The 27813-nt window shown below is 40.2% G+C and overlaps 1 protein-coding gene across 5 annotated transcripts in view; it reads left to right on the top strand.

Annotated features, from left to right (window-relative positions):
• The window catches only part of CD109 (CD109 molecule), a 66873-nt gene extending 41276 nt beyond the window's left edge, over positions 1-25597 (top strand). For 2 of the 5 annotated variants that reach the window (XM_081186764.1, XM_081186762.1), the window contains exons 24-33: positions 1518-1599; positions 3798-4026; positions 5179-5344; positions 6253-6443; positions 7815-7970; positions 8063-8128; positions 14950-15092; positions 19724-19880; positions 21148-21250; positions 22524-25597. In XM_081186764.1, the coding sequence (XP_081042890.1) occupies positions 1518-1599; positions 3798-4026; positions 5179-5344; positions 6253-6443; positions 7815-7970; positions 8063-8128; positions 14950-15092; positions 19724-19880; positions 21148-21250; positions 22524-22696 (1466 nt within the window). In that variant the 3' untranslated portion in view covers positions 22697-25597. Of the gene's footprint in view, positions 1-1517; positions 1600-3797; positions 4027-5178; positions 5345-6252; positions 6444-7814; positions 7971-8062; positions 8147-8606; positions 8806-8846; positions 9819-14949; positions 15093-19723; positions 19881-21147; positions 21251-22523 lie in introns of those variants that run through there. The other 3 variants (XM_081186763.1, XM_081186766.1, XM_081186765.1) reach the window with 3 other exon arrangements.
• The last annotated feature ends 2216 nt before the right edge of the window (positions 25598-27813 follow it).

A 27813-nucleotide genomic window follows, 5' to 3' on the forward strand; every position in this document is an offset into this window, starting at 1 on the left:
ATTATGCGTTGTATTCAACTAAGTTTTACTCTAGAGCAGACCCACCACTTAAAATTAATGAACACAACTAAGTTGGGTCCATTAATTTCAGTGGGTCTGCTCTGAATAAAACACAGTTGAATACCACCTTGTGGTTTTATTCTAACAGCCGAGTTATTCCTAAAGGCTAATTCATTTGGTCATTTGATCACTTCATACAAGTATTTTTTTTAAACACATTTTGAGATATGAGTTCCTGCCAGGTGGTGTTTCTATGGGTTGGTGGTTTCAGTCTGTAAACTGTAGGGATTGACTCTAATCAAAAGGCATTACAAACATCTTAGCTTTAGTGCACAAACATGGCTCTCTTTTGGCCAGTTTGTTTTACATCTGTGTGTGTGTTTGGGGAAGTATAATGGTGGTAATATGTAGTATGGAGTGCAAACTAGGAGAGATTATGCTTCCAAGCCCAGCCCTCTGATTTTATTATTTTCCTGCTGTTTGTTAAAGAGGTGCTAAGTGAATTGCACCCTTTATCTGGGTTGATTGATTTTAATTTTCCTAAATGTTTCCACCTCTGTCTCACTTCCAGAAATGCACTAGGTTGGCTCAGCAGGTGTGTTTTATGCCAGACCAATCTCCCTGCCCCCTCACCCCTCTCTCTCCTGGTACACGACAGTGATCCCCACCTGCCAATTAGACAGTGCAGCTGCTCTGTTCTACTTGGCAAGCTTCTGCCCACTTCTTTCTTCTGCTGATTTTTCACTTTCAGATTGGGAACAGAGCTAGCTTAATATATATGGGATTAAAAAACAAAACAAAACCCAAGACGTAAAGAATATTCAGGAGAGATAGATATATGAGACTATCATGGTTCAGATAACATGGGTTCTGTTAGTAAGATTACACAAGTCATTCACTTTATCTGCTCCCATGCACGCTGAAGAGTAAAATGTGAGTGCAACTCCCTGAATACAGTTTTAAACTAGAAAAGTATATTTCACATTTCACTTTATCATGGGATAAGTGCTTCACAGAATCAGTTTGTTAGCAGTGGGAATAATAATTGGGCTTGATGATGAAGGAGTTAAGTACTTTGCCCCTGAAGCTTGCTATCTGACCTTGGGCCAGTTGCCTTCTCTCAGCCTGACCTACCTCACAGGAGTGTTGTGAGGATAAAATGGCAGGTAGCGTGGGATATAAATGTAATAAAAAACATAAATCAGTATTTGAATTCTTTCTGTATAATATTCCAATTCAGCCTCCCATTACATTATGTACATCAATTAGTGCATTAGCTTTTTGATTATCTGAGACTGTAAACCCGCTGTAATAAGGAATTTCTCATAGATCTTGCTTTTTATAAGACACTGTTTTGTAGTTGAGATGCATTATTCAACCAAGCATGAGTAGCAGTTTGGTTCCTATAAGGTTTAGCAATTAGTCTGCGGTGGATGCCTAGCTGGGAGGTGATAAACCTATTGAATAAACTCAGCCCAACTGCCATACAATGCTGTTCTTATATTTCATTTCCCCAGGATACCAAAGAGAGCTTCTGTATCAAAGAGATGATGGTTCTTTCAGTGCTTTTGGAAACAAAGACAACTCTGGCAGCACGTGGTAAGTGTTCAGTAAACAACGTGCATCTTTAATAGTCTTGAAGTTAGCAAGATGCATCAATTATGTTTTGGTACAGCAACCAACTGCCAAAACCAGAGTCATGTACTAGTCTTAAGTTACTATAATTCTTAGAGCTGGATGTGTACACCCGTGACTCACATTGTAGGTCCTCATATGTAGTTCTTGCATATTACCCAGAAAATGTATAAAATGTAGTTGATGTCTGCAGATTCCCCAAGGATGAAGATTACAAGTTTTAATAGCTGCACAGCAAGTACTAGGCATAAAATGCACATACAAAGTTACTAAGGCAAATGGGAATGGCTGCACCTACAGGCTAGTATAGCTTTTCTTCTCCCAACACCAGGCCATGTTGATGCTAAGTTTGCTGCTGCTGTATTTGCAACTAGATCATTCATCTGCCTTCCCATCTTTCACCTAGGGGCATTTGCAGGTGTTCACATGCAATACTGCTGCTCCTTTGACAACCCGATTGTTGTTGGTGGCAAGGGGAAAAAATAGAGAATTTCTGGATGCCAAGTTCTAGGTTTGGTTCAAGTAATCTTTGGTAAGAGAACCCCACCAGAGATTTAAAATTATCCAGCAAAGCAAAGCATAGGAATATAGGCTGTTAGACCTTTAAAATATGCTCTGCTGAGTTCCTTCCAAAGTCCCCCTGTTCCCTTAGCATAGAAAAAGACCACATGTTTGGTAAGATAGAAATGCTTTACTTACAAACTCTCCAAAAGTCAGATTCATGTGCTTTTCCATAGTTAGAAAACACAAGCAGTCATTGCCTTAGCTACAGTGGTGAAAGTTCCTAAATTATTGAGATAGGAACACAACAAAGGCTTGTTAGAGCCATGCAGTGCTAGCTGCAGCAGCCAGTTCAGACATCAGACGTTGAGCTTCTAAGGTAGACAGTGGGACAAAAATAGGCTTGATTACCTTCTTCCTGAGGTGAAGGGAAGTGACCTAGCTAAGCCTGGCAGGACAGCTTATTCTGTGGCATCAACTCCTTCATGCATTAATTAGAGTTATATGAGGCTGGTTATCCCTCAAATGTGTGGGTCTGGGTGAGTGTTGTGGGTCACTAAATAATTTCAGGAGAGGGGTGGAAAGTGAATGATATGGCTTTAAAGGTTGGAATGCTTGGTTGCCATCTGCTATGAACTCTTGGAGGATGAAGCATTTGTTCCGACTTTGCACTGTAGTTCTTGCATTGTAATTTGGCATATCCGTGCTCTCTCAATAGAAAAAGCTGCTGGCTATTTCCAAGTAGCCAGCAGCTTTTTCTATTGAGAGAGCACGGATATGCCAAATTCTGGGCACCACAATTCAAGAAGGACACTGACAAACTGGAACGTGTCCAGAGGAGGGCAACCAAAATGGTCAAAGGCCTGGAAACGATGCCTTATGAGGAACGGCTAAGGGAGCTGGGCATGTTTAGCCTGGAGAAGAGGAGGTTAAGGGGTGATATGATAGCCATGTTCAAATATATAAAAGGATGTCACATAGAGGAGGGAGAAAGGTTGTTTTCTGCTGCTCCAGAGAAGCGGACACGGAGCAATGGAGCCAAACTACAAGAAAGAAGATTCCACCTAAACATTAGGAAGAACTTCCTGACAGTAAGAGCTGTTCGACAGTGGAATTTGCTGCCAAGGAGTGTGGTGGAGTCTCCTACTTTGGAGGTCTTTAAGCAGAGGCTTGACAACCATATGTCAGGAGTGCTCTGATGGTGTTTCCTGCTTGGCAGGGGGTTGGACTCGATGGCCCTTGTGGTCTCTTCCAACTCTATGATTCTATGATTCTATGATTCTAAGTATTTCTTTTTAAGAGCTGCTTTGCATGTTTCACACTTGAGAATTTTTTCATAATGTTGTAGAATATGCCCTAAATACTTTTATTTATTTATCTGCACTCAGAGTTTGCATTTCCACTAAAGAGCACAGAGGAGCTTACATATGGTTCCCATATGGTCTCCTATTCAGACAGTTTACAAGGCCAGACATGTTCATGAAAATATGTAATAAACAAATTGTTCCAATTGTATGCAATTAGCACATGCAAAGCTTGTTTTAAGCCTTCCAGTGCATATATTTGTGATATTTTCTTAAACACATTGTGCAAGTTAAATTAAAGAATGGGATCTGTGGAAGTGTTTAATTCCTACATATTTATTCTTCACTTCTCCCTAGGCTATCGGCTTTTGTGTTAAGGAGTTTTATTCAAGCTCAGCCATTCATAGATATTGATTCATCTATCCTGGAGACAACAGCTGCTTGGATTGTTAGACATCAGAAGCACAATGGGGAATTCCAGGAGCCTGGGAGAGTGCTGCATACTGAACTGCAAGGAGGAACTAACAGCTCTGTCTCTCTTACTGCTTATATTATGACTGCACTATTAGAGTACCAAACAGATAAGGTAGTTATAACCATAGAAGCCAACTCCTAGGAGCCGAGGTTCCTTTGGTGCCCCTAATAAAATACAGTGGTACCTTGGGTTAAGTATTTAATTCGTTCCGGAGTTCCGTTCTTAACCTGAAACTGTTCTTAACCTGAAGCACCGCTTTACCTAATGGGGCCTCCTGCTGCTGCCGCGCCGTCGGAGCATGATTTCTGTTCTCATCCTGAAGCAAAGTTCTTAACCTGAGGTACTATTTCTGGGTTAGCGGAGTCTGTAACCTGAAGCGTATGTAACCTGAAGCGTATGTAACCTGAAGCGTATGTAACCCGAGGTACCACTGTATTTGAAGGGGCCAAGCCTCCCCAAAGTTGACGGGCATTGGTGAATGTGTCCATCAGACCAAAAAAGGTTGGTCAGTCCTGATTAAAGGAACAGCTAGACAAGGTCTTATCCACACTTACTTTTCCTTTGCTCTTTCCAGGCAGCGGTTCGCAATATAAAGCTCTGAGATTGAGCACCTCCTTTTTTTGTTCTGGAGCTTTCCCTGAGAAACCTGCTCTTTGAAGCTGAATTGGAGCAAGTGTTAATCTGTGGAAAACCTGAATTGATGATGCTCTAATTAAGCTTTAAAGAGGAGGCTTTTGTTGAGAAACCCCACTTGAAGGCAAAAGGTAAGTGTGGATAAGCCCAAACTCTGTCCAACTTGGGCTTGCATGTTAAGAAGGATCTATTATATTTCTGTTAGACCAGGAATGGGTTTCTCTTCATTTTTATTTTCATTTATCTTCAAAATGCAATTTGCATTTCCTCTTTCATTGCATATTTTCTGTTGTGTGGTTTGCATGATCTGTGCTGGAGGTGGGCAAGGAGCTATACGAGGCACTGAAATCTCCCACTAATCTCCACTAAGCATCATCTGGATCCTGAGATTTCAGGTCTTGCCCATACCCTTTCAAGCATCTTTTCAGCCATAAAGGCTAGAAACTTGCTGTTTTTAAAAAGAAAGCTAAGATTCTTAGGCCGCTGGATTATGTGATCAAGCCAACATTCAGTTTTTTGTGTGGAATTACAGCATATACACAACCCTGACATTAATGTATGAAGATTGCAATTTAACATTTGCTTGGTTAAAGGGAGTTCATAGCTTATTTCATATTTTTCTTTCTGCAGTATGATTATGCTATAAGAAAAGCACTGGACTTTCTGGAATTTAAATTAAGTGAAGGCATATCAGATAATCATACGCTTGCCCTTGTGACTTATGCTTTATCGCTGGCAAAGAGTGCGGAAGCAAAGCGAGCTCTGGACCTACTGAATGAGAGATCAGAACATCAAGGTAGTGTAAGACAGCTGAATTTACAATTGCAGATGGTACAACCACTATGGTAGTACAGGGTTCTCATACTTTCTAGCCCCAGGATCCATATGACATAACTGAGGTCCACCAGTCATAAAATGGTGGTGCAGGGGCCAAACCAGTCACAAAATGGTGGCAGATGGAAGCAGAATTTGGCATGGGTATTTTTTCCTCACTTTTTAATTTCCTTCAACAGATTCTCTTCCTCTTTCCCATCAGAGGAGGGAGATCTCCCTTCCCTTCCCTTCCCTTCCCTTACCCCCAAAATGTCTATCTTCCAGCCATGGCACTTATTGTGGGGTGAGGCAGGCAAGTGAGGAGGCACTGGCCAGGCTGAGGCCCACCTAAACGTGGCTTGTGGTCCACTGGTGGATCCCAACCCACTGTCTGAGAAACACTGTGTTAGTATAAAGAAAGTGTCAATCAAACCTATAGAACCTGAGATACAGCATTATTTATAACCCTCACCAAGAAATCCCTAGTTTTAAAGGTGGTCACTGTTTTTAATTTTGAGAATATTAGGAATGCTTCTGGAACTTAATTTGAGCTTTGTAGGCTTCTCCTTGAATATGCAAAAAGTGGATTACCGCCTTTCTTTTATTTGATAAGTAAATAAGTTTTTATTAATTTGCCCATGCATGCATCATACTCATTTTCAAGTGGCACCTGCAACAAAATGTTGCAGTGTGGAGTGTTCCTGTTCAGGATTCTAGCTAGGCAGCCATACTCTTTTCAAAATGATATTTGAAATGGTTGACTGTATGTGGACCTCAGACAATTATAGTTTCTTAGTTGTGAAAGGCTTATTATTATTATTATTATTATTATTATTATTATTATTATTATTATTATTTTGCTGTTATGTGAAAAGTTTATTCTTTTTCCAGAAGAACTCAGATTCTGGATATCACAAGCTTCTCAACTGTCTGATTCCTGGCAGCCTCAGTCTGTAGATATTGAGGTTGCAGGCTATGCTGTTTTGTCTCATGCTAAACAACAGAGATTATTAGAGGGGATCCCTATTATGAAGTGGTTAAGCCAGCAAAGAAACCACCTGGGAGGCTATTCTTCTACACAGGTTAGAGAGTCATCTTTACAAAATTCACTGTTGTTGTCTTTTCATAATTAATATTAGTCTTTTTTGTGGCTCCAGCCATGGAGTTTCTCTTTTAAAACCTTAGACAGGAAACTTCGAAAAGCACTGTTTTGAACTTGTGATAAATTAACTGCTTGGTAATTGGTTTCTAAATTGAAAGAGTTCATTTGTTTTTGAGGATGAAAGGAAGAAATGCTTGATTCTTCAAGGGAGCCTGTCAGTACCTTCTACAAAATGCATGCCAAAGCCACAGCCTGATTGCTAACAGGCCCAGAGCATTGTTTGTGGACAAATGTTGCAGCAAAGTAGGGTTTGATGTGACCAACACATGAATGGAGAATCCCACCTAGAGTTCTGTGACGAAAGAAAGGTGGGATAGAAGTGAAGTGAAATGAATTCATTACTGATGGGTATTTGCTACTTGGAAAAACCATTTATCAAATCATTAAAACCTAAGAAAACACTTAACAGATTGCTCTTTGATAATTAGAAGGCTTTCCAATTGGTCTCTTCCAGATCTCTTGGGAGTCTTCCATAAAAATGAGTGTGAGCAAGTGTGGCATAGTAGATAGAAAACTGAATTTGGATTGAATTCAAAACTGAGGTTAGGTCTGAGTGTACTCCATAAGGATGTTTGACCAATTACTTTATCTAGGATCATAGAATTGTAGAGTTGGAAGAGACCATAAGGGTCATCTAGTCCAGTCCTCTTTTACTCAACTGGGGCTTGAACATACAACCCTGAGATTAAGAGTCTCATGCTCTACCAACTGAACCATCAATGTTAGCAACAAACTGGCACAGCCCATTCCATGTTCCATGATTGTTCAGTGTTAGCATTCCAATTCCTGCAATTATTTTTATGCAGCAGTTTTATTTCTCATGCTGGGCGTTGCCCTCCCTGTCCCTTTTCCTTATTAGAACTTTAAACTTTTGTATAAAGGTGACTTGTCAAGCATTTGTCATGCAACCATTATAGTTTTAAAAGATCAGGGCAAATACTGCCTGGTGCTCTGCCTAGCTTTTTTGGGCAGCAAGCAGAAGGCACAAGGAAGTCCACCACCCTGTTCAAGTATTCAGTCTGGGTGCCAGTGCATATGTGAAGAAGGGAGAAGGAAGATTGCATCTGCCAGCCTCATCTCCCATTCCTTGTGTCCATGGGTCCTATGAATAGGCTGGCACAGAACACTGGCTGGCTGTAGCATTGGTCCAAGCTACATGTTTGGAGACTCAGAGACTCCTGTGTGTCTCAGCTCAAAGAGCAAAACAATCCAACTGTTAAGGCAGGCTGGAACCTACTTACTTTAGAGGCATCCGTATTAAACAATAATTTGTTCTTGCTTCTCTATACAGGACACTATAGTGGCCCTGCAGGCTTTGAGTGCCTGTGCAATGCTTACTACTGGCATTGAAACAGAAATGGATGTAACAGTCAGTCCATCTAGCGAAAACGATCCTGTTGTGTTCAGAATTAATAATGAAAACCGCTTACTTCTCAAGACCAAAGAGGTACTGTAGTAAAGAAGCCCTTCTGTTTTCAGTACAGTGCATTCAGTTCATTGTGCTTTTTTGAACATGCTAATACTCACCATTGTTTTTAGGTTGCAGCTACACAGCCAGTGGGAGTTACAGTTTTTGCAAGCGGCCGTGGCTTGGGACTCTTCCAGGTATGTGATGTTGCTTTTGTGGAACTTAATAATAATAATAATAATAAATTTTATTTATATCCCGCCCTCCCCAGCCGAAGCCGGGCTCAGGGCGGCTAACAACAATCAAATAATCAGTCAAATAATCACACAATCTAAAAATATTTCATTATAAAAATTAATTAAATCAAATTGATGGCAACCAATTAAGCAAAATTCTGAGCAGGTTGCCAGAGGAGGGAGTCAGGCTGCGCCCTGACCAAAAGCCTGGCGGAACAACTCTGTCTTGCAGGCCCTGCGGAAAGATGTCAGGTCCCGCAGGGCCCTAGTCTCTTGTGACAGAGCATTCCACCAGTTTGGAGCCGCAGCCGAGAAGGCCCTGGCTCTAGTTGAGGCCAGCCTAACCTCTCTGAGGCCTGGGACCTTGAGGATGTTATTATTTGCAGACCGTAGGTTTCTCTTTGGGGCATACCAGGAGAGGCGGTCCCGTAGGTACGAGGGTCCTAGGCTATTTCAGAAGGCTATTTGAACTAGAAACTACGTTCTGAGGTGGATTTAGGGGTGTGTGATTGGCTCACCCGCACTGGTCGCTGAGCTAACAGGGCGCCACAACAGTGATTTAGAACAGAAGGTGGGGTGCCAGATTTTGGCATTGCACAGGATGCCACTGAAATTTGAAAGCCCTAAGTCCACCACTGCTACTTTTTAGGTTGATTACATTTTCATTTTCAAACGTGGACTCAATATTATGTGATCTAGGCCACTTACTAGAGTCCCTGTGACTTAATTAACTTGGATTTTTCCAGTGTGTTTTGTCAGCTCCTTGTACTGGACTCTCTTAAAGCGCTCTATCATTCAATTATAACAATCATATGGTAACTAGTAAGGCTGTCCATAACATAAAGAATCTATGGTTTGGTTTTTAATTCCTGTGGGCAGATGACCTTCACCCAATGGAAGTTTTCCATCCCTTCCCTCTTACGAGAGTATTTGTGTTTGGCTACATTTATGTTTGGTATCTGCCACCATTTGTAGATGCTTCCAGAAGAGATAATGTTGTTTGTAGTTTGAAGGTGGCAAGAGTGCAGAATATAGGTTAGCGTAGAAATCCAATACCTTTATTGCATACTTTTGTCTTTAATTCCCATAGAAAGTATTAAACTGAGTGCATAAATTACATGAACCACTTTCCATGATGACTTGAATTCTGTGCAACAAACAAACTAATCTGCAGCAGATAAACAGTAATCAGCCATTCATCAGCTGTAATTCAACACTGGCGGAAGTCGAAGAGTAAACTATATGTTATTCCTGTAAAATCTCAGTAAGAGACCAGAGCAGTGTAAATTGGCATTATTCTGGTGTGTGCATTTTCATAAATGCTGTTTCTGATTACCATAAAGTTCAAATGTGTTTGAGAATAATTTCAGTTCCAGCAGTGGAGGCCAAGAATTCTGTCGGTATCACAGAAGGCAATTGCTCGCTCATCCATCATATTTGAAGGTAGTGGAGTTAGCAGGAATTGTTTCCAACAATAGTCAGACTGCTAAAAGTTAACAACAAATGCAAAATATCACAAGCTTCTTTTTAAATAATGAACCTATCAGACTAATTTTAAATCTAGAATTAATCAAACATAAGCATTCTGTTATGGGTTTAAATTTATTGCAACAATAAATTGACTTCAAGCACTAAGTACATAAGGGACGCGGGTGGCGCTGTGGGTTAAACCACAGAGCCTAGGGCTTGCCGATCAGAAGGTCGGTGGTTCGAATCCCCGCAACGGGATGAGCTCCCGTTGCTCGGTCTTTGCTCCTGCCAACCTAGCAGTTCGAAAGCACTAGCTGTTCGAAAGCGCAAGTAGATAAATAGGTACCGCTCTGGCGGGAAGGTAAACGGTGTTTCCGTGCACTGCTCTGGTTCACCAGAAGTGGCTTAGTCATGCTGGCCACACGACCTGGAAGCTGTACGCCGGCTCCCTCGGCCAATAAAGCAAGATGAGCGCCGCAAACCCAGAGTCGGCCACAACTGGACCTAATGGTCAGGGGTCCCTTTACCCTTTACTAAGTGCATATGTACTTGTTTCCTAACAGTAACATTGATCCTATGCATATTTCCCCTTAAGATTATTCCACTTGAACGAATAGAGTTTACACATAATTAAGAGTGCATAGGATTGTCTTGTTACTTTTTAAGTGGCATTGGCTAGCCACTTAAAGTGGTAGCCTTATGCTATTAGTGGGGCTTGACCCTTCCAGGCCTACAGAGCTCATCCTTACCACTAGGTCATTGGAGACTCAGGAAATCTGGTACAGCTTGGCACTAATTGACAAAGTAGGAGATTCCTGTAGCTGGGGGGCAGAGCAAGGCAGACGGCTGGAAAGCCATTATTTCCATGCCTATAGCAAAAACAGATTTAAAGCACGGGTCTTCCGTGATACAGTTCCAAGACCCTGCACTTTCTCGTCTGTAGTTTGGCAGAGCAAAAGAAATAAAGACTTCTGGAATAATTTCATCCAATACAGTTTGGGTTTGCTGGAACCACCTCCTTTCTTTCCTTTTACTTGGCAGGTATCCTGACGAACGAAAAAGAACTGTGATACCCTTCAAAGGGTTATTTCCCCCCGCCACTTCAGCCCATAAGCTAGATCTGCTTTTCATCTGCGATATGAAATCGCATGCGATTATTACCATCTTTCTTTCTTTTTGCTATATTAATTCCCTTATCCTGTGAGCCATTGCTGCAAAGCAGCAGCTCATGTGTTCTGGCATACGCATCCCAACCCTGGTGTGGCAGAACAATTTGTCCCCTCCTGTTGAAGCTCAGGCCAAGGGCTACCACAGCTGCTCCCAATGGCACTTCTATCCCGATGCCCTTGCATGCCAAAGCTATTCTGCACAAGAAGCTTGTGGAAGGTTGGGTAAGGCTTGGCAGAGGGCTTGATGATACTCCTCCAGAGGCATCCTGCAGATTGCTCTTCACTTCCAGAGCCCTAAAACGTGACACAGCCTAGTTTTCTTCTTTAAATAACAGCAAAATGAATAATAGGAGGACATCTTTGTCCTACTCACCACATGCAGGAAACATTTCTATCCTGTTAAAAGGCTCTGGGTTGTAAAAACTCTTTTTTGTACTTAAGGCTGTGCAGCAGCTAACCAAAGGAGTCGTCTGATAGCAAATAAGAGTTTGATGAGGAAGCACGATAGTGGCCAGCCACATTTGGTAACTGGTGCAGGTCCTCTGTTGGCAGGTCTTCACAAGATGCTGCTCACCAACGAAATGCAGATTGCCAACCATGTGTAGCCGATTTGTTAAAGGGATCAATATTTTTTTTTCTGATGTTGTGCTTGTTTGGAACTGCAGAAACAGTGGGACTGGGTTGGGAGGTACCTGGGAGGCCCCATTACAAGTTTTTTTCCTCCATTCAGTTCTGTGGAGACCTTCTGGTGATTGATTATTGCCTCTCTCTTTGCAATTCTAATAACACAGGCCAGATTTTTAGGACATCTGTCTATTCCTAAGTATCTTATATCCATCTGAGTATTATTATTTTTTTCCATACCAGGTGTCCCAGCATCTTTATTGCCTTCTGGTCAGCCTGTTTGAAACTTTATTTATCTTGGATTTTTTAAAAAAAAAAATCAAAATCAAAGGCATAGTTGTTATGCTCTTTGTGTCTACTGTTGATAAACTTATGCAGCAAGCTTTCCTGTTGGCTGGAAGAAAGCATCCTTAATTAAACTCTTCGCTGTGAAATGGGCTGATCTAGCTGAAACCTCTGGCAATGTCATGCCTGACTTCCAGAAGCCCTTTCTTTTGTTTTGGATACTAACATCTGTTCCATGCATATACCTGCAGCAAAGTGAGGGATCCAAATTGGTTTTAATTAATGTGCCTTGTTGTTTTAGTCAAGATGGACATGCTTATTTGGGGTTGCATCCAACAAAGCTGTCCAGTTCACGCAAGAACATCTGCTTGTGCAGCAAAACTTCTCCCCCCTCTTCTCTCCTTTCCTCCATGTGCCCCCCCAAATCGGTTCTGGGGATTCCCCCGACCTGCAGCTGACTTGTGCTTTCACAAGCAGAAGTTTTTGCATTAACAGAACAGCCTTGTTGGATGCAACTCCATGAGATTAGGGTTTTAACTCTGCTTAACCAAATAAAATATATTTTGGACTTCTTAACACACTGGACATTGACAGGGCTCCCTTGAGATAATACCCATCTGGTTTTATGAGGTTGTTTATGACCCATTTTTACAGGTGCTTGCATTTGTTGTTTTTTATGCAAGTTAGGCTGCATGCACAGTTACCTGAGACTTAGCCCCATTAGTCTTACTTTTGAGTAGACACGTGCTGGATTGTGCTGTTAGTTTAACATTACATTTCCTTCCTCAACACTCAATTTAACAGCCAAATAAAATACTTTGGAGAAGAAACTTCTGCTGAAGATAACCCTTTAGCATATACCTCCATCCAGACATCTGTTTGCTATGATCAGAGGCTTAAGAATAAACATAGGAAAGCAAAGGATTCCTGGACTGGTAGGAGATTTTTCCAAATACTTGACACATTTCAGATGGAATATTGCAGGGACTGCCGCCAGATTTTTTTTTTAAAAAAGCTTAATAAGGCTGCCAGTGACTGGCGTTGAAGATTTCTCTGTTGCTGTCGGTAGTTGCTGGAGTGCAGTTTGTCCTGCTATTTCATTAGTGTGCTAGGAGCTGCTGTGCTTCCTGGAAGAAACAGGAGCCTCTTTGGGGTCAGAAGTTGGTAAGCTTAGTTACACTAAGTGTTACAAACACTGAATTCCAGCTATCCGTCAGTGTTCCTGGATAGTCCCTTTCAGTGTGCTGTTTTGCCACAGCAACTTCCTATTTATTTTTGCAATTTTTATTTTATTTTAGCTAAACCAGTAGTGTGGATCTAGAGATGATCCAGGAGTCTAGAATGTATTTTGCCCCACAGTCAGAATATGACTTTTGCCAAGCAAGACTGCTGGCCTTTCTACACAATTAAACAAAAGTGTCTCCAGCCATCCTGAACCAGCTACAGTTTCAGTTACAGTTAGGTAGCCGTGTTGGTCTGCCATAGTCAAAATAAAAAAAATTCCTTCTGTTTCAGTGTATCTGAAGAAGTGTGCATGCACACGAAAGCTCATACTTAGTTGGTCTTTAAGGTGCTACTGGAAGGAATTTTTTTTATTTCAGCTACAGTTTGCAATGTCCCCCATCTGTATATAAAGATATGAGGAACTTTGCTTCAGACCACGCTGCTCGTTCTCCGCCTTCTTAAACCTAGTGGGTTGTGTGCTCTGGCACAGGGGATAGAGAACACCCAACCTTAAAGATTAAAAAATTCCCCAAAACCTAAAGTTTCCATAAAGGGGGAGAAGGGCCAATTTGGGTTTTGCCACTTAAAGTAAGTGTCAGGATGAGCACGCCAGTGTTCAGGTTAGGCAGCTGGAAACACTCAACAGTCCAATCATTTCAAACAAATAAAAACCTTAACTAGGAAGATCACAAAATAGTACAGACATGAATTCAGTTATTGAGATGTGAGCATTATCTAGTAAATGCCCAGACCCTCACACTTACATCCAGTTACAAAAAAACAATGCCTGCACAATCTGGAGAAACTATCACATTTTCCCAGATACAAAACATTGTATATTTAAGTGCTTGTAAAATACATTTGCCCTAGAACAGAAGTGCAATCTTAATGGAAGATGGTTTGTTCCCAGAAAATGTGTAGCAAATGTTTGCATATTGTGTAAAAGGTCTGCAAGACCTGAATTAGTTTTGCCGTCCTCACAAACCCCAGTGTTGGCAGCTGTAGGTACCAGCCTAGGTGTAAGTCACTTGTGTGTGTGAATTGTGAAGGGCTGGCTGTACACTGGATGCATCTCTGTATTCTATACCACTATACAGATGTGCCCTACAAAATGAGTCAGTAAATGCTCTTTGCGTGTGGTATGAAATCTTGCTTTGCACCGTATGCAGCAGAGAAGGGAGGAGTTTTTCCATTCCTGAGTGGATACTGTAGTCAGGTAAAGCATATTCAGTCACTCCTCTGTCAGCCCTTCTTTCTCTGTGCGCTTTTCTTTGTCCAGTACCAAGAAGGAATGGAAGATTAAACATGAAGCTTCTTTCAATTAAATGTGTTCTTAAGGGGTCATTCAGTATATTGTTTCAGATGTTCCTGTGCTGCTGGTAAATTCTTCCCCGTTTGCTTCTCTTGGCAAATACTAAAACAACAGCTTTTGGGTGTTGACAAATTGCTGATTTGCTTCCAGCTTGATTTGACCAAATTCACAACGTGCCTCCAATAAGGAGAAAGCATGTTCAACTTTTTTTTTTTATTTTGGGATCCTGATGGGCTTCTTTTGAGGCCTTAGGAGTGGATGTTTTCATTCAGAAACAGTGATGTGTTTTACCTTCCTTACTTTTTTGGGGGGTGGGTCTTTTTATATTACAGCAGTTCTGTATTTAGTTTCCTAAATAAGCATATGCCCAGGGATTCATACAAATTACACCCCTATCTGTCCTTTATGGCAGCATAATGTTAATGGCAGCATACTCATGGGATTTCATAATTTGCTTGCATTAGCCTGGCAGTTTTGCTCCTCTTACATTCTGGATTGACTCAAATTATTCTATGGTGAATGTTGATGCTGAAACTATATCACAACTATAAAGTTTTCAGGATCTAGAATTTAGACTGCCCTATTCTTACCTCTCTTCAAGAGTTCTTTCATAGTCCTGCAGCTTGATCTCAGATGTTTGTATTATATCATATACACACCAGTAATTTCACCAATGTTTGATGTTTCCACTCTTGTAGCTCAATATTATGTACAACGTGAAAAATTCACATACCAGTAGGCGGCGTAGATCTGCACAAAGTCAGGAAGCCTTTGACTTGGATGTTGTCGTAAAGGATGACAAAAAAGATATAAATCACTTAACGCTGAACGTTTGCACCAAGTAAGTAAATATGTGAAACTACCACTCCTCCCCTTTTATTTACAGAATTCTAATAATATTTGGACAGGGCAATTATTATTATTTTTTTTACACATACATGAATAGCTCAAGGGAGCAAAGATTGCATGTATATAAAGCAAAAATATCAGGAATAGCAGATTTGAACAGATGATCATTTTTAAAGAACAGTTCTGAGTAAACATGCTTTGTATCAGGTTTCAAGTCTTCACAATGCCAGTAAAATTTGTTTCCTTTTTAACATAGCAATTCATTAGCTTGCTTTCCTTCCATTGAGGCCTGTGCATTTAAATTAGCTGATTTTAAATGCTTGCTCACCCGTTTTGCTTTGGTTCCACAAGGGCATCCCCAGCGATCTCCCTACTTAGGTTGCTAGCCAGCTAGCCAAGTCATTTTTCAGGATACCCCATTCCACCCTCCACTCCCCCAAGTTTTCTGCTTTTCTTTTTCAACTGATCTTCAACATCCTGTGGTTACTGATCCTATTCAGATTTCATCGAACTCTTTGTGGTTTTATTCTTTGCCCCCCTTAGTTTTTTTTAAATTTTTTAAAAAACATATTTATTGTACTTATTTAAACCTTGGGGTTCCTCCTAGCATTCTGATGCATTCCTCTTGGACTTTATTTTTCTACAATAGTTCTGTAGAAAACAATTATACCTTGATGGCAATGACCAGAGCTCTCTTCCTATTTGCAGTTACAACACAGACATAATTACATCCAGTTCCAATTCAGTTATTTGTTTTCAATAGCAGCTACTTTGGCCTGGCGACTCATCCCACAGATGGTTTTGTTTCCTTTTAATCTCACGAGCCAGCCTCAGCCAGCAGTTGTACTGAATTTCTTTCAAAGCCATATCTGTATTTAATCATCCCTGCTGCCAGGCCTGAGAGCTTTGCTTTGAAAAGTGAGTCTTCCTCTCTTGCAAATTGTCCCCATATAAAAAGAAATACAGTTTTATTAAATTACTTTTAACTACTGTCAGGCATTCAAAATACAGATTGGAGACACACTCTTTTTCCAAGAGAACAGTGGTGGTTTACTGTCTCTGCCAAGCAAAATCCTTCTGCCACCTATTTGAAGAACTCCCCTCATGAAAAGGTACTTAAGTGTTACCTCATATAAATTAAAAAGCCACAAACATGTTTTCGTAGCCTAGCTGAGAGTTAGCATTATTATGTGACTTGCAGGCATCTACTATATTGTGTGATTATCCGGACGAAGGTGCTTTCATGAGCACTTCTGGGAGGCAAAAAGAGAAAGGATGGTTATCCCAGAGTCTCCATTACATAAATTAGTTATATAGGCTGCAATCCTATATCTACATACCTGGAAATAAGCTCCATTGAACTCAGTCAAATGACTTATGACATGTAGTGAATTGTGTTGTTATTTAAATTCCATACATTATTTTAGGTGCTACAGACCATCAACTAGTTAAGTGTTCTGCAGATTTACCTATGCTTGAATAACAGGTTAATCAACTAGAAACTTAATACTACAAAATGTTGGAAAGCATCCAGACAATCAGCAAGCTCTTTATTTTCCCATCACATTTGTGGTGAATGAAGTGGAACTCAGGTGACAGAAGGGGTCCATCGGTCAGAAGACTCTGCAGCTACTGCTTGCTTAGACGAGCTAGATTAGTTTGGTTTTGCAGCAGTCAGTTTTCCAATAACTTTATTCTGCTTGATTCTAACTGCCAAGTGGACACAATCCATCAAAAGGTTGTGACTAGGCCCATTGAATGCAAAGGAATGGGACTTACTAACTTTGCCATGTTTTATTTTAGTGGGAGTTTGTTGTATTTTGCTGCACTGCTGTCAGTTCTTGCTGGAAAAAAACTGATTCCCTTCTTGTTCACTCCCAGGGTGTTCTTGTCTCCACATCATATCTTCTACTGGCCTATGTGCTTCTTAAAACCATCTTCTTGCCATTTCCACCTCTCCTCGGTTACATCCCCGCTTCTTAGGGTGATTCCAAGAAGCAGCAGACAGCAAAGGAAATAGTTATTTCCAAGTTGTGGCTGGGAAGCTATCTGGATCAAATTAATTAACTGACGAATGCATGTCCTTAATAATATTTTCCAAATTGAGAAAGATGAATTTTACATACAATTGCTTAGCAATTTTCTTTGTAAATTATTGCCATGCTGTGTTTCCTAATCGGCACCCCTGGATTTTAATTAAGGGTTAGGATAATTAGGACAACCAAAAGTGAAATGCATTTTAAAAACTTTCCAGTTAGATTACATTGGGGATTTAATGCCCAATTCTTGGTCATAATTTTGTTGGTTCACCTACCAGATAATTGGGGGCTAGTTCACACACTTGTATGAACTGAATTCCTCTATTTAGATGGTGGAGATGTGCAAATATTTGCTATACACTGTTGCTACATTTATTTTGTGAGTGTGTATTCATCCATTCATTCTATGTAATGGTTGCTATTCAAACACAAAATAATGTCCCAAAGCCACTTAGAGCATAAAAGAAATTAAAACCCCATATAAAATAACAATAAAACACAATACCTATACATATCCATCTAAGAACGTTTATAAAAGAACAAATCCGACCCACCTCCTTAAAAGAAGAAGGCAGGCTAAAAGTAGAACTCACTGCCCTCCCAATTAAGAGTCACAGGCATGGATAAACAGGAGTGTTTTAGCTTGGTGCCTAAAAGCCAACAATGATGGTACCAGGGAGACTTTCCTGGGGAAAGCATTCCATAAGTAGGGAGCCACCACTGAGAAGGCTCGTCGCCACCTTCTGCATCTTCCTTTGAGGAAGCACACAGAAGGGCTTCTTCTGACAAGCAGTGTCTGAGTAGGTTGGGGAGAGGTGGTGCTTGAGGTATTGGTGTCCTGAAGTCAAAATAAGCACTTTGACTCAAGCCTGAAAACTAATTGATAGCTAATGCGGTCTTGACTATGCTACCACTCAGTGGATTTGTAACTGGCTGACTGACCGAACCCAAAGGGTGCTCATCAATGGTTCCTCTTCATCCTGGAGAAGAGTGACTAGTGGGGTGCCACAGGGTTCTGTCTTGGGTCCGGTCTTATTCAACATCTTTATCAACGACTTGGATGATGGACTCAAGGGCATCCTGATCAAATTTACAGATGACACCAAACTGGGAGGGGTGGCTAACACCCCAGAGGACAGGATCACACTTCAAAACGACCTTGACAGATTAGAGAACTGGGCCAAAACAAACAAGATGAACTTTAACAGGGAGAAATGTAAAGTATTGCACTTGGGCAAACAAAATGAGAGGCACAAATACAAGATGGGTGACACCTGGCTTGAGAGCAGTACATGTGAAAAGGATCTAGGAGTCTTGGTTGACCACAAACTTGACATGAGCCAACAGTGTGACGCGGCAGCTAAAAAAGCCAATGCAATTCTGGGATGCAGCAATAGGAGTATAGCATCTAGATCAAGGGAAGTCATAGTGCCACTGTATTCTGCTCTGGTCAGACCTCACCTGGAGTACTGTGTCCAGTTCTGGGCACCACAGTTCAAGAAGGACACTGACAAACTGGAATGTGTCCAGAGGAGGGCAACCAAAATGGTCAAAGGCCTGGAAACAATGCCTTATGAGGAACGGCTAAGGGAGCTGGGCATGTTTAGCCTGGAGAAGAGGAGGTTAAGGGGTGATATGATAGCCATGTTCAAATATATAAAAGGATGTCATATAGAGGAGGGAGAAAGGTTGTTTTCTGCTGCTCCAGAGAAGCGGACACGGAGCAATGGATCCAAACTACAAGAAAGAAGATTCCACCTAAACATTAGGAAGAACTTCCTGACAGTAAGAGCTGTTCGACAGTGGAATTTGCTGCCAAGGAGTGTGGTGGAGTCTCCTCCTTTGGAGGTCTTTAAGCAGAGGCTTGACAACCATATGTCAGGAGTGCTCTGATGGTGTTTCCTGCTTGGCAGGGGGTTGGACTCTTGTGGTCTATTCCAACTCTATGATTCTATGATTCTAATGCAGTTGTGCCAGAATTGGTTTCATAGGCTCAGATCAGCAATCTTGCTGCTGAATTTTGCATTAGCTGCAGTTTAAAGTCAGCCTCATATATAACACATTGTAATAATTTGATCCAGAGCTTTGTCAACAGAGGTTAGGCTATCCCGGTGCCCCAAGGCCACTTGTGCCCCAAGCCACAGTAATGGTTCCAGAAATATCCCCACGTTGCTTCTTCAGAGAGAGTATAACCCCATTCAGAATAATGTTTGTGTACATGTCATCAGAAGACAGGAGTGCCTGGCGTGCTCTGGTCCATGGGGTCACGAAGAGTCGGACACGACTAAACGACTAAACAAACAACACATGTCATCAACATAATCCTTCCCTTTAAAAGGGTGGAAAGACATTCAAATCACATGCAGGTTCTGTGCCATTGTAGATAGATTATACTTGTAGACATTGTTGGGGTGGATGAAAAGTAACATTCCTCCATGGGTTCATACACCATCCATGCAAATGGAGCTGCCTATTCAGTTAAGCATATGAAGTGACCCATACTTTTACATGGAGTATTTACAATAGAATGTTTGAGTAAGTTTATATCTATGTAAACTATTCTGTTCCCTTTTTTGTTTGTTAGGTATTTGGGTGTTGGCTCATCTTCAAGGAGTGGCATGGTCCTCATAGAGGTTGGATTACTGAGCGGCTTCTCTCTGTCACCCAGTTTTGTGTCATTAGATGATCCAGTTAAGAAAGTGGAGAAGGCGGAAGGCAAAGTCCATTTATATCTGGACTCCGTAAGTCAAAATACTGGATGAGGGTTTAATTAATAAAAAATTTTTTTACTACCCCCTGCCCTTTAAATTCAGATATCACATTTTTACGAAGTTTAAACAAAAAATAAATAAATTTAACTTTCTGGAACTAATAAAACAGGGCAATATTCTCATAGGGCATGCACTACTTTCTCCACAGTAGGGTTTTGGTTAAAGCTGTATACTTGGAATACTACTTTGTTTTAAAGACATGTTTGTTGTATATGACCTTTTAGTGTTCAGTGAAACAACAGTATTAAGTACATGAAATATGGATTCATACGGTGTTCCTAGTGTGCACTCTTTACACAAGGTGTGGAAGGAGCAGCAGTTAATGGGGTTGTGTGTCTCTGCCCCCAAATATGGAACATTTTTTTCCTGGACTAGCACTAATGTTTGTATATGAGTTCATATATGAGTCTGCTCCAGCAGTCTAATCTGCCCACTCCTACTGGCGGATGAAAGATCCACACTGCCAGGATGTGTTCAGCTATATGTGTTGGTTAATGCAAAGTGTTCTGTGTACAAAGAGGAATGCATTGCACATTGGGGCAAAAGAACCCATACTTTCACATTTACGTTTATGTGGTTTGATCTGGAGGTGACTGGTCAGGAAAGAGATGTAGGCATCATGGTGGATAGTTTGATAAAAATGTTGACCTAGTGTGTGGCTACTTTGAAAAAAAGTGAATTTCATGTTAGACGGATCATTAGGAAAGGGGCTGAAAATAAAACTATATATTTTTACTCTTGGAATTCTGACTTCAGTTCTGGTTGCTACATCTTAAAAAGAGTATTGTAGGGTTGGGGGGGTCATAAAGGTGGTCAATAAAGGGGGTCAAAATGATAATGAAGCGGGAACAATTCTGCTATGAGGAAAGGCTTTTGAGTTCAGATATGTAAGATGGGACATGATAGTTGTATATACTATTATGTGTGTTTTGGATAAACGAATAGAGAGAAATCCCTCCCCCACCTCTCATAATACTGGGCTCTTCCAATGAAGCTGAATGTTGGAAGGTTTAGGACAGGCAAGCAGGAAGTGCTTCTATGCAAACCACACCTGTAGCCACTGAGAGAACAGGATGCTGCACTAAAGGAGTCTTCATTCTGATCCAGCAGAACTAGTTAATGTTGGTATATTTTAGTAACAAGAAGTTAGGACATTAATTCATCTGGTCAGCTACATGCCTTTACCCTAGGAGTATATAAAAAGTCTTTGAAAGTTTTCTTTCTTTTTACTTTTTAGTTAAATGAAACACAGGTTTGTGTAGACATTCCAGCTGTGAGAGACTTCAAAGTGGCAAATACCCAGGATGCCTCTGTGACTGTGGTGGATTATTATGAACCCAGTAAGTGCCAATTGTTTTTGACATATCTCATATTCAGTGCTGAAATAAGCAGTTGTAGTTAGTTAAAGTGAAGAATTGACTCCTTTAAGCTTGAAAAGAACCATATTAAATGGAAAATACCCTAGTATCAAATACCACAGGGGGAAAAAAATGAACAAACAAATTCTTCCAGAATGTAGTTTGGTGAATTTCTTACAGGATAAACACCGTGAGGTGAGGTGGGCAGGAACAATTGCTCTTGGATCCTTAGTTAAATTATCTTTTAGGAATTTAAGGGAAGAAAGTTTCCCGTCTCCTCCTCCCCCAGCACCTGCTGAAAATCTTTTTTTTTTAAAAAAAAGATATTTATTAAATTTTCACAAATTATAAAATCAAACACAATACAAACAAACACACACAAAGACAAACAAATATAATTTCAAATCCTTATTTTCTTAAGACTTACTTCACCGACCTCCTCATACCTCCCCTTTCTGCATTCCACTTTCAAATATTTAGTTCAGCAAATCCTCACCCTTAATTTAATCTAATTGTAATCCTTTCTTTTCCTTTAACCTAATCTTTACAGCTGTATCCGCTTACTTCTATAGCCGCAACATTTTAACACTCATTAATTTTACAATGTCTCTTAAGATAAATCTTAAATTTCTTCCAATCTTCTTCCGCCGTCTCTTTTCCCTGATCCCGGATTCTGCCAGTCATTTCAGCCAGTCCCATCACCTGCTGAAAATCTTATTGGGAGGGCCCTCCAAAACAGTGGGGCATGGGGAGCTGCTGAGAAAAGGATGATAAACTTCATTTCCATGAACCTCCTTAAGTTAACTTACATTTGGATCAAGGCCTAATTTTGAGCAATTGCCCCAGGACTGCTGTTGTTTGGAAAGTCCTAACTCCACAGAGAAACACTTTGGACATTTGGAGGGACACACATAGTTGGGATGGGATAGGAAACCCTCCTTCTGTGAACTTCTTTAAGTTAACGTATCTTAGGATGCACACCAGTGTTTTGCTTCTGCTTAGTTCTGTAGCCTGAATTAGTGCCATAGCAAAATATTTCGAACTTCATTGCAGAACACACATCATTTAGGGCCCCTTGGCTTTCTCAAGACAAAGTCAAATGGATTCACTTCACATTGTGGATTTCAGTGGTCTGATTTCCATGAAAGCTGTGTAGCTTTTCAGACATTCTCTTCAGCTTTATGCAAATATATCTCACCAAAATGTCTTAAGGATGATTTGTAGTGAATGGTACTCCTCCAATCTCGCACAACAGGGAGAAGAGCAGTGAGAAGCTACAACTCCGAAGTGATGCAGAGTTTGTCACCATGCACCTTCTGTGAAAAGGATGAATGTGATCTTTGTTCAGCGGATGGCTCTTCATTAATTTACCTCTCTTGTGAACTGTTAATAGTACATGTAAGCCTGTTGTATAGTTGGTTGCTCTAATGTGGGCATCTTACCCATGTTGCACTTCTAAGAGTATTATTGATCTCGCCATCCTACACAAGGGAAATCAGGATGGGGAAGTTCCTCACTTCCACTCATTGGAGGCAGAGACCTGATAGGAAAAGGGGATGAGTTCTAATTTGGAGAACTGAGATTGGGCCCTGTGACAGCTATCAGTTTATTTTATTTTATTTTTAAAAACACACTGATAGGTCTAGAACTCTTGCAGGAACTTGCCATCTCCAAATGATTATCAGGAAGAGCCAGACTTCTCCCCAGAGAGTCTGTCTGAAATGATTATTCCAGGTCAGAGCCAAATGTTCTCCTGCACCCATTAAAGTTCAGGGATTAACTGCACATTCCTATCAATGTAAACTTAGAAATAATTCCCATTGAGTTCAATGGGGGTTACTTCTAGGTAAGTTTGTATAGTATTGCAGTCCAGACTTCTGTATCCAGAGACAGAAGGATCAAATATAAGTGCTAAATTTCTGGATGTGGTTCAGTAACATTAAGAACTTAAAACATGTAAACGTTAATGTTCATTTTCTAAATAAATATTTAAATGATATCAGATTTATTTGGAGGAAAAAAATTAGGAGTATATCGTTCTTTATTTGTACATTAAAAATAAGATGGTTTTTTTTAATAAAAGTTTTAGAAAATATATCATTATCTAAAGCCTTACATTCCTTTTAGTTCAGCTTTTGCCAACCTGGTTCCCGCCAGATGTTGTGGATTACAATTCCCATCAGATCCGGACGGCCCAGGCATGCTGGCTAGGACTAGTAGGACTAGTGGTCCAAAACATCTGGAAAGCACTGGATTGACAAAAACCAGTTTAGATTATGACACATTTTATTCTAACATTTAATTTGCAAGTATTGCTGACTTTAATGGCACAGGGTCAAGTCCTAGCTACAGATGCAAGAGCCCTATTCTCTTTAGCACCTTTTAAACAGTTGCGTAGAAGGGAGAATTTCCAGCAGATGGGGGCACAACAAGCCAGGCTTGCCAAAATCCCCTCTTCTACACAATACTGAATAATGGCACCAACAAAGCAAACTGAGGTGGTTTCTAAACAGCTACACTCACGCAGTCACAAAATGAAAAATGCTAAATTTTATTCAAGACAACTTGTACCAGAAAAAGGTATCTGGTTATTGCTATTATTATTATTATTAAATGCAAGTGTGTGAAAAGCAGGCATCTTAAAGTTGAAGGCATCTGTTTTTCTCATGCACCTCGGTCTGAAATGTGATGTTGAGTTTACAGTAGAAAATAAATTACTTGCCCTATTTCTTGCTGGGCAGTAAAACAGGAGCTGAATTGGCTGCCTCCCAACTTAAGACAGCATGAAGCATCAGCTTACCCACACAGTGCCATGGGGAAGAGGTATTAGGAACTGTTGAATTGCATGGCGGGCTCTTCTGGCCCATAGGAATTTGAATACCTCAGTGGTAGGAATGCTACCATAGTTTTTAAAGCAACAGTAACAGAACCCCCCTGCAGTGGCTGGTCAGAGAAAAACGCCTTGCAAAGTAAGAGAAGATCCTCAGAAAGGAAGGAAACATGGTATAGGCTAAGATGGAGCCTAGAGTAGGCCTTTTTTCACTCAAGGTCAGGGTGGACAAGAAAAGCCAGATGAGAGGTTAAAAGTAGCAGTGTTCTTCATAATCTGGCTCTTATCTAAACTGCAATCATTGCAATTTGCAAAAAGGTATAGGACAAACTACAACTAGTACCTAGTCCTAGATGAATATCACCAATATTCACAATTTTGCAAAAATTCAAATTTTTGCCCAGTTTCCAGAGTGAAATTGAGTTTGAAATTTGAATTTACATTTACATTTTGAATGTTAAATCTTACCTCAACACTTAAGTGCTCTAGTCTTGTTGGCATATACTGGTTGTTTTGACTTTGGCAGCCATCAACTATGAAATCTGATAAGTTGTAAACTATATAATACTCCATACCATGGCATGTCATTTATAAAATGTCAAATATATTGTACACCAACTATCAAAAATTCTTAGATAGCATTTGCCAACAAAATAACTAGCATTCAAATTATATTTTGTGACAAATAATCCTATGCATATTTACATGGAAGTAAGTGTCATTAAGTTCATTGGGGCATGTTTCCAGGTAAATGCATAGGGTTGCAGCCTTAAAAACCTTTTTATTTGAGCGAGACAGGTAAGCGCATGTTTAATGAAGTGTTTAAGTCTTTGTTCATTTGAAAGGGAGAGCTTTAAACAGATGCTTAACGTTGGCTGATTGCTAATTGTTAATGCTGCCGTTTCTCTTTCATTTAGATAACTAATTCTTATTCCCTACGCATGTATGTTTTGTCCAAACTTTGCAATGTCTTGATTATATATTTTTCTACTATGCAATGATGTATACATCTTAGTTTGTGGTATCGCTGCAGTTTTCTTTGCTCGGATTTCCAAAATATTTTACTGACTTTTCAAGTGAAAATGCAAAACAACCATATGGTGTTAAATTTCTGGCTGGGCCATCTTATATAGCCTACCTGTACTTTCCACTGAATCTAGAAGTCATTGCAATTACTTCATTAAATGGCAACATTTTTCTGTTTTGGATTAGATGGTTCTCGATTTACTAATGGACAGTAGCGGGTGAGGTTTCAATAATCCAGCAAAAGCAATGTTGGTATTGAAGCAAGGTCACAAATTTGGGGACAATTTGTCAATCTGACAAAGGCAATGTATGCATGGGAACAAGCTTCTGTGTTTCATCTTTTGCTACTGTGAGCCCAGCATTCAGAACTGTGTGTGCGGATTTTGGATTCAGAATTTGGTTCTGCCAAATAGCCAGACAGTACTATCACTGTTGAAAAGAAAAATTATATAAAGTTTTCAAATACAAAGCTACTATATTTGTTGATTACGGGAAAATCTTTGTAGTAAAAATCACGGAATAGCACATTGTACATGGAAGCTAGATTTTAAGTACCTGAACTGAGAATCACTCTCCTTGGGCGCAGAAGCTTTAGCAAACTGCCCATAGCTTTAGGTCACTCTTAAGGTTATAAGCCCACTTTGTCATAAAAGCCTGACGCAAACATTCATGGAAAACTATTGTTTCAAGCAAACCACTTAAGAAAAAAGTTATGCTCTTGAGGAACAGTCCAGCATCACCTTTCCAATGCAATTTTCAAGACAGTTTATAACACAGATTAAAATAGGAAATACTCAGGATAAAATTGCAAGATAAAATACTGGCAAGAGATCACAAGACAGTAGATGGAAACCAAGAAGTTTAAAATGACAACAGTTTGGCAGGCCAGTTCTTGCAAAATGGCAAACATTTTTGTGAGGTGGCGCAAGGCCATTGTGCAGGTCTCCTTCAGAACCGAGTTCCACAGACCTCAGTGTGGCTACAGGACAACTCCCTTCTGCATCCCAGCTAAGCACTCTTCAGATGGAAAGAAAGCAGAGTCTCTCCAGTAGATCTTAATGAGTGAGCAGGTTCACATGGGAGAAGACAATCCTTTAGATATCCCGATCCTAGGTGGATTAGGGTCTTAAATCCTATCTGCTGCTTCACCTGCTACTCATATTACCGGTAGTTGCTCAAAACTGAGTAGGTAATGAGAGATATATGCAAGTGAATTCTTTGAACTGAACAAGAGACTACAGGCCCAATTTGCATCTAAGCACAGAATATAATGAGCATCCATCTGGGCTATTGCAGAAAAGCTGTATCGTGTGGATGTATAAAATATGTTTAAAATAATATGGATGCATATTATTGATGGGGGGGATGCACACCATTGCTGTATATTTTGGTTATCATTGATTTGTTTCAAGTGAAAATTGTGGATAGTTTACATCAAATTAAAATAGCCCATTAATATTTTGCTAAGTTTTTAAAAATTTTTAAAAACATGTGCGTGTACAAACACACACTCACACTCTCACACACACACTATACTGAAGAAGAGTGAGTATTTCTATTGAGAGCAAGGGCTACACTGCACTATAGCAGTAGGATTCAGCTTTTTTGGAATATTAGCCAAAGTTGAATGGATGCACTTCTATGAGAGGAAGTGCTTCTCTGAAACGAGCACTACCCATTGTTTTCATAAAACACACATTCAGAAAGCTTCTGCATGGGCAAAATTCTGCATCCACATGAGACCTGCTCAATTTTGGCCCCTGTGTTTTATTTATTCTTTTTCATGTCCTGAGTAGGCTATGCTATCTTCCAAGTCACTTCTAAATTGTCACATCTACAAACTTGGAAGCATTAACTGCCATGGTTTTCACCAAGGGATTCAGAGAACTAGCTTGGTGAGATGCTATGTTTTCTGTTAGACACCCTTCTCCAAAGAACTATGCACCCCAGGGTCTCCCAAGAATAGGTTATGACTGTTTACCCAGTTTTATGTATGTAGGTTTAGTGTGCCCTCAACTAAACCTCTATCCGGCTTTGCAGACACCATGATTGCTGGATTTTATATCTGCTGACAGAATTCAGATTTAAGAATAAAACACCAGAGCATTGATTCATGTCAGCTATTGTGCTCACTGAACATTTTGAAAATGCAAACAAGTTTTGTATGGGTAAATGTGTGTGTAGGCTGGGGTTTACTCACAACAGCTCCACTCTACAAAAAGCAAAATGCAATGCGATAATGGTGTTGGAGGCAGGCATTTTGGACTGCCAATTATTTTATTTATTCTCTTTTTGGAAACACTGGATTTGACAGATGCACATCTAAGATGTGTGCTTTAAGAGGCAGTTAGAAATGCCATGTACGACTGGTTGGGTGTGAGTTTAGTTCATTGCCAAGACACGTGTGCTCCTGTGATTTATTTTTTTAAAACTCATGTTTCAGTCAGCAGTAAAGTAAATAATGGGGCTGATGGAATAATGGGCTGGATGACATTTAGCAAGGGATCCCAAATGAAGTCTGTTGAGTATATTTCAAAGAAATTATAGCCAATGACTTATGCAAAAGTGGTGTGCTTCAAAGAAGGCCAGTTATGAGCTAATAGCTTTATTGATTTATAAAAAAAGAGGAGTCCTGATTTACGAATCAGTTTAACTCCTCTATCAAAGAACTAATTAAACCAAGTCATGA

This window comes from Podarcis bocagei (assembly GCF_964188305.1).
Source record: "Podarcis bocagei genome assembly, chromosome: 3".
Lineage (NCBI taxonomy): Eukaryota > Metazoa > Chordata > Lepidosauria > Squamata > Lacertidae > Podarcis > Podarcis bocagei.